Source organism: Triticum dicoccoides, chromosome 3B (assembly GCF_002162155.2).
Source record: "Triticum dicoccoides isolate Atlit2015 ecotype Zavitan chromosome 3B, WEW_v2.0, whole genome shotgun sequence".
In the NCBI taxonomy this organism is placed as follows: domain Eukaryota; kingdom Viridiplantae; phylum Streptophyta; class Magnoliopsida; order Poales; family Poaceae; genus Triticum; species Triticum dicoccoides.
In genome coordinates, this window is record NC_041385.1 from 850499934 (window position 1) to 850505265 (window position 5332).

At 52.9% G+C, this 5332-nt stretch overlaps 1 protein-coding gene across 1 annotated transcript; it reads right to left on the reverse strand.

Annotated features, from left to right (window-relative positions):
• LOC119282673 lies at positions 1-1088 on the reverse strand. The gene is made up of 2 exons (XM_037562813.1): positions 276-1088; positions 1-137 (listed from the first exon to the last, which is right to left on the reverse strand). Exons 1-2 carry the CDS (start codon positions 1061-1063, stop codon positions 68-70), a joined length of 858 nt encoding a protein of 285 aa, XP_037418710.1. The 5' UTR covers positions 1064-1088; the 3' UTR covers positions 1-67.
• Between the last annotated feature and the right edge of the window lie 4244 nt (positions 1089-5332).

Sequence of the window (5332 nt, forward strand, 5' to 3'; positions counted from 1 at the left end):
AAACCGAAATAGCTACTTGCCACCAACAAAACACACACAACCTAATATTAATTCCTCTATCTGCTGCCTAGGCATGGCTGCGAGTCTTCCTACCGCCTTTTCCCTTGGGCCTTCTTCTTCTTGCAGCTTCCTCTCCACTGGGAGACGAGAGTGTTAGTCAAGGATTCAACAATAAAATAAGAAAAACACAAGCAAGACCCATATATCAATCAACCATGATAAGTAGAAGCGACCTACAAATAAAAAGACATATGTATAATCATGGGTAGCTATACCTGTCAGTACCAAGACGTGAAACGAAGAACGCCGGCCAGTCCATCTCTAAGAGCACGGCATCGAGAGGGCTGTTGGGGCGTGCGTGAGGCCCGTCAGCCACCTCCTTCATTGCTCCGGTCTCGAGGTCGGCGGCGTACACGCGCCCGCGCCCATCCATGACAAGCAATTTGCCACACTTCTCTCCCAGTATGGAAAGTGTGTCTTTTCCTTGGGCCGTCTTCTTCCAGTATGGGTGTATCAGCTCGATCGTCTGAGGGTGGAGCCATTGTGAGCTACCATAGAAACTCTCTTGTCTCTCTTGTCTACATATTTGTAGCTGGAAACCTGTCTCTTGCATCTGTAGCACCGAGAGCGTGTCATCGCTGTTCAAGCGAAGGCACGGGCGGTGATCTCGGTCAGGCAACATCTCGACCGGGAGCCACGTCAATGTGAGATAGTCGTCCTGGCCAATCATCAGTTTAACGAGATGGAAACACCCTTCTCTGTCATCACGAAATAGCCAGTACGCAACGCCGTGGCAGACGACGGCGTCGGTTTGACAGAATGATCCGAGGGTATTGCCCCACATAATTTCATGGGAGCGCGTTGTACTCCAGCTCGGTTTCACAGTCGAGAAGGTGTGGATATCAAACATAGTCCAGTGTACCTCATGGCCGGCTGTGATGATTACCACTTTGTAGAAGGGTGAGTTGCCCGGCGGCTGTTCGCCGGAGCGACAGTCGTCACCGGATAGAACGGCACAACAGTAGCATCCATAGTCACGGTACCCGACAGAGGTGGTGTGCATTAGAGGAGGGAGTTGGTGGCACGTGCCGAGGAGCAGGTTGCACACGGCCAGACGGAGGACCGTCTGGTCAAGGTCCGCCTCGCGGGGTGGGACGAGGCGCACGAGGAGCAGCCCGCGGCGCGAGGCCAGCGGCACCGCGCGGTCCGGCACGGTTGGCACGAAGGAGCGGAGGCTGCGGCAACGGCGGCCCAGCGGCGACCGTGGCGTCGGGACGAGCACCTTGGCCTCTTGATCACGGGCCCGGTTCTTGATGAAGAAGCCGGCGAGGGAGGGGCGCGCGTCCTCCGGCCACCGTCGGCGGAGCATGGCGGGGTCGGCGACGAGGCCGCGCCACTGCCTGCAGGCCGCGGCGCATCGGAAGAGCGCGGCCGCGTCGTCCACGCGGAGCAGGATGTCGAGGACGAGGTCGTGCGGGAGCGAGGCCACCATGGCCGCGCGCCGCCGTATCTTTCGTTTCGACGATCTGATCTGAGGACGATCCTCGAGTAGTAGTCTGCGTAGGGTTTGGGTTTCGAAACATACCATATGCTTGGAACTGGAAGTCGTCACGAACTCACGATACGGACCGTATCCGTATCGCTATCGCATACTTTACGGCAACTAACAAGGGCGGCACATACCTCAAACAGGAAAACAAACGAGGTGGCGACGTGTAGGAGTTTTTCCCCCAAACCCTAAACCCCTCTGGCGGCGCCCGAGGCGATCTAGGGTTTGGACGTGGAACAAGCTTCTCGCCTGCAGATTATCGGCGGGGCGAGAGAGATCGAGTGAGCGGGGTCGGCGATGGCCACGCCGAGCGCAAGCGCGGGAGCGGGGGCGGCGGACGATCAGTCCGCCCGCGCCGCCTGACGGAAACTGGAGGAAGCTCTGGGCAAATTGGATATCTCTCAAGAAGAAGCGACTCCTCTGGTGATCGATGATCGAGTTGAGAGCGGTCCGGCAAAGTGGTTGGTGGCTGGCAAAGTTCTTCATTGCAATCATCTCCACATCAAGACAATCACCAACGCCCTTCGGCCGGCGTGGGGCAATCCACGAGGCTTGCAGTTTCGTTCCGCAGGAACCAACACGTTTGTTGCGGAGTTTGAGAATCAGCGAGATAGGGATCGGGTGTGGAACGGGTCTCCATGGCACATCAACAAGAATGTCGTGGTGCTCGCAGATTTTGACGAGTGCATGAAAGCCAGACGAGGTGAAGTTTGATCGGTTGCATATTTGGGCTAGGGTTATGAATTTGCCCTATAATTTGAGGGATGAAGCTTGGTGGAATCCTATAGCAAAGCAGATGGATCAACACGCACAATTTGTTAAGTTTGATCATGATGAGGGATTTCTGCGGGCAAGGATCACCATTGATGTTGAGAAGCCTCCCAGAAGGTGGATTCTCATTTATTCTGCAAGGAGGAAGAAGGTTGATATGTATGATATCCAGTATGAGCAGTTGCCGTATTTTTGTTTCTCCTGTGGCAGATTGGGACATTCAGAATTATATTGTCAGACGCCGGGATCCCGTGATGAGCAAGGGGAACTCCCGTTTGGTCCTAAGCTTCGCGCCCCGGACGAGTACAGGAGACAGGCGACTAGCGAGAACTCCTCGCGTGATCCAAAGCAGGGTGCCAGTAGCAAGTCAACCACTAGAAACTCGAGCACCAACAAGGATCCAAGCAAGGAGGTGGTTTCCCCCATGAAGCACAAACAGCCGCCAAAGAGGAAAGATGCTCCTTCTCGAGTCTATAGGCCGGTGGCCAGAACTTTGTTGCTCACGAATGGGGGAGCGGGTGCTTTGGACGGCGAGGCTGCCGCCCTAAAGGAGGACTCAACCTCGGCTAGTAACGATGGTGAGGGCAGCGAGTTTGAACGTGTACCGAAGAAAAAGAAACCAACCCCAGAAAATTCGGCAGAGACTGCGGCGCGGTCCTGCCCGTCTCAATGAGTGTCTTGAAGTGGAACTGCCGGGGGCTTGGGAATCCCGAGGCAGTTCAGGAGCTTCACAGCATTGTGAAGCAAGAAGGCCCCACTCTACTCTTTGTAATGGAAACGAAAATCAGAGCGAAACGAGTAGAGGATTTAAAGCACTCTCTAGGTTTTGGAGGATGCTATGCTATGGACAGTGCTGGCCTTAGTGGCGGTACTGGTCTATTTTGGTCTCGTGATGTTATTGTGGAGTTGAAAAACTACAGTCAAAAACATATTGATGTTGTTGTTCGGAACAATGATCAAAACAATTCGGTATGGCGCTTCACAGGTTTTTACGGAGCACCGCGAGCGGAAAATCGTCACCACAGTTGGCGGTTTTTGCGCAACCTTTAGTTACCACACTCAGCTTGGATGTGTGTTGGTGATTTTAACGAGACCCTGTTTGCGTGTGAGCACTTCAGTAGAACTGCTCGTTCCGAGAGTCATATGCGAGCATTCAGGGAAGTCGTTGATGATGTTTCCTTCCAGGACCTGGGCTGGTTAGGCACAGCTTACACATGGGACAACAATCAGTCCGGAGAGGCAAACGTGAAGGCAAGGCTGGATCGAGCCTTTGCAAATGAGGAGTTCAGACAAATATTCCAACATACAAGGGTCAGACATCTCCCTTCTGTCGAGTCCGATCATTGTTTTGTTGTGCCAGAGTTCCGCAATAGCTTGTCAGAGAGAACAACAAACAAGAAACAATTTCGTTATGAGAATGTCTGGCAAACGCATGCCGATTATGATCGGTTGGTGGCTGATACGTGGCGAGGTATCCAACGTGTCCCAGGGCTGCAGGGTATATCCAACGCGCTGGGTACACTTCAGGCCACCTTAGAGCCATGGGGAGCAAAGGAGTTTGGCTCCCTGACACGGACCGTTCGCAACCTTCAGAAGAAGCTCGAACACATCAGGTGTCATTCTATGGGCAGGGGCCCTTCGGACGAAGAGAGGAGGATAGTACAGAAATTGAAAGAGGCACTCCATCAGGAAGAAGTGTGGCTCCGGCAGCGCTCTCGCGTCCCTTGGCTCCGAGAAGGGGACCATAACATGTCATACTTCCAAGCGGAAGCCTCCCAGCGGAAACGCATGAATAAAATTCAGGGTCTGACGAGGGCTGACGGATCTGTGTGCGCGAACGAAGGCGAGGACAAGGCTGAAGTGCAAAGTTTCTATCAAAATTTGTATTAGTCACAAGGCTATTCGGACGCTGAAAATCTGTTATCATATGTTCCAGTCAAAGTAACAGAGGCCATGAACGCGGAGTTAACAAAACCCTACACCGCCGACGAGGTTAGATCGGCGCTGTTTCAAATGGCTCCGTCGAAAGCTCCCGTGGTGGATGGCTTTACTGCTGGGTTCTACCAAAGACATTGGGATTTGCTGGGGGCGGCAGTGACCCAGGCAGTTATGGATTTCCTAAATGGAGGTGAACTACCATCTGGCTTGAATGATACATCCATCACCCTTATACCAAAGGTCAGCCACCCCCAATTGATCTCCCAATACCGTCCCATTGCTCTCTGCTCGGTTTTGTATAAGATAGCAGCCAAGGCTATCACTAATCGCATGAGAGGCATCATGGATAGCGTTATTAGCGAGGAGCAAAGCGCTTTCGTGCCTGGCCAACTCATTAGAGACAACGTTCTAGTTGCATATGAAAGTGTGCACACAATGAAGAGAAGGAAGAAAGGCAAAAACTATTCTTGTGCGGTCAAGCTCGATATGATGAAGGCTTACGACCGTGTCGAGTGGCATTTCCTTGAAGCAATATTGATAAGGTTGGGCTTCAATATTTCTTTTATCAGGCTGATTATGAAATGTGTCTCTTTTGTCCGGTTCTCCGTGCGGGTTAATGGTGAGCTACTTCCTTACTTCACGCCTTCTAGAGGGTTCCGGCAAGGAGTGTTGGGGAACGTTGCAGAAAACAAAAATTTTCCTACTCATTTCACCAAGATCATCTAGGAGTTCATCTAGCAACGAGTGATTAGATGCATCTACATACCTTTGTAGATCGCGCACGGAAGCGTTCAAAAGAACGATGATGATGTAGTCGTACTCGACGTGATCCAAATCACCGATGACCAGCGCCGAACGGACGGCACCTCCGCGTTCAACACACGTACGGGACGGGAGACGTCTCCTTCTTCTTGATCCAGCAAGGGGGAAGGAGAGGTTGATGAAGATCCAGCAGCACGACGGCGTGGTGGTGGATGCAGGGCGTCACAGCAGCAGGGCTTCGCCGAGACTACGAGGGAGAGACGTAACGGGGGGAGGAGGAGGCGCCAGGGGCTGGTGTATGAAGTCCCTCCT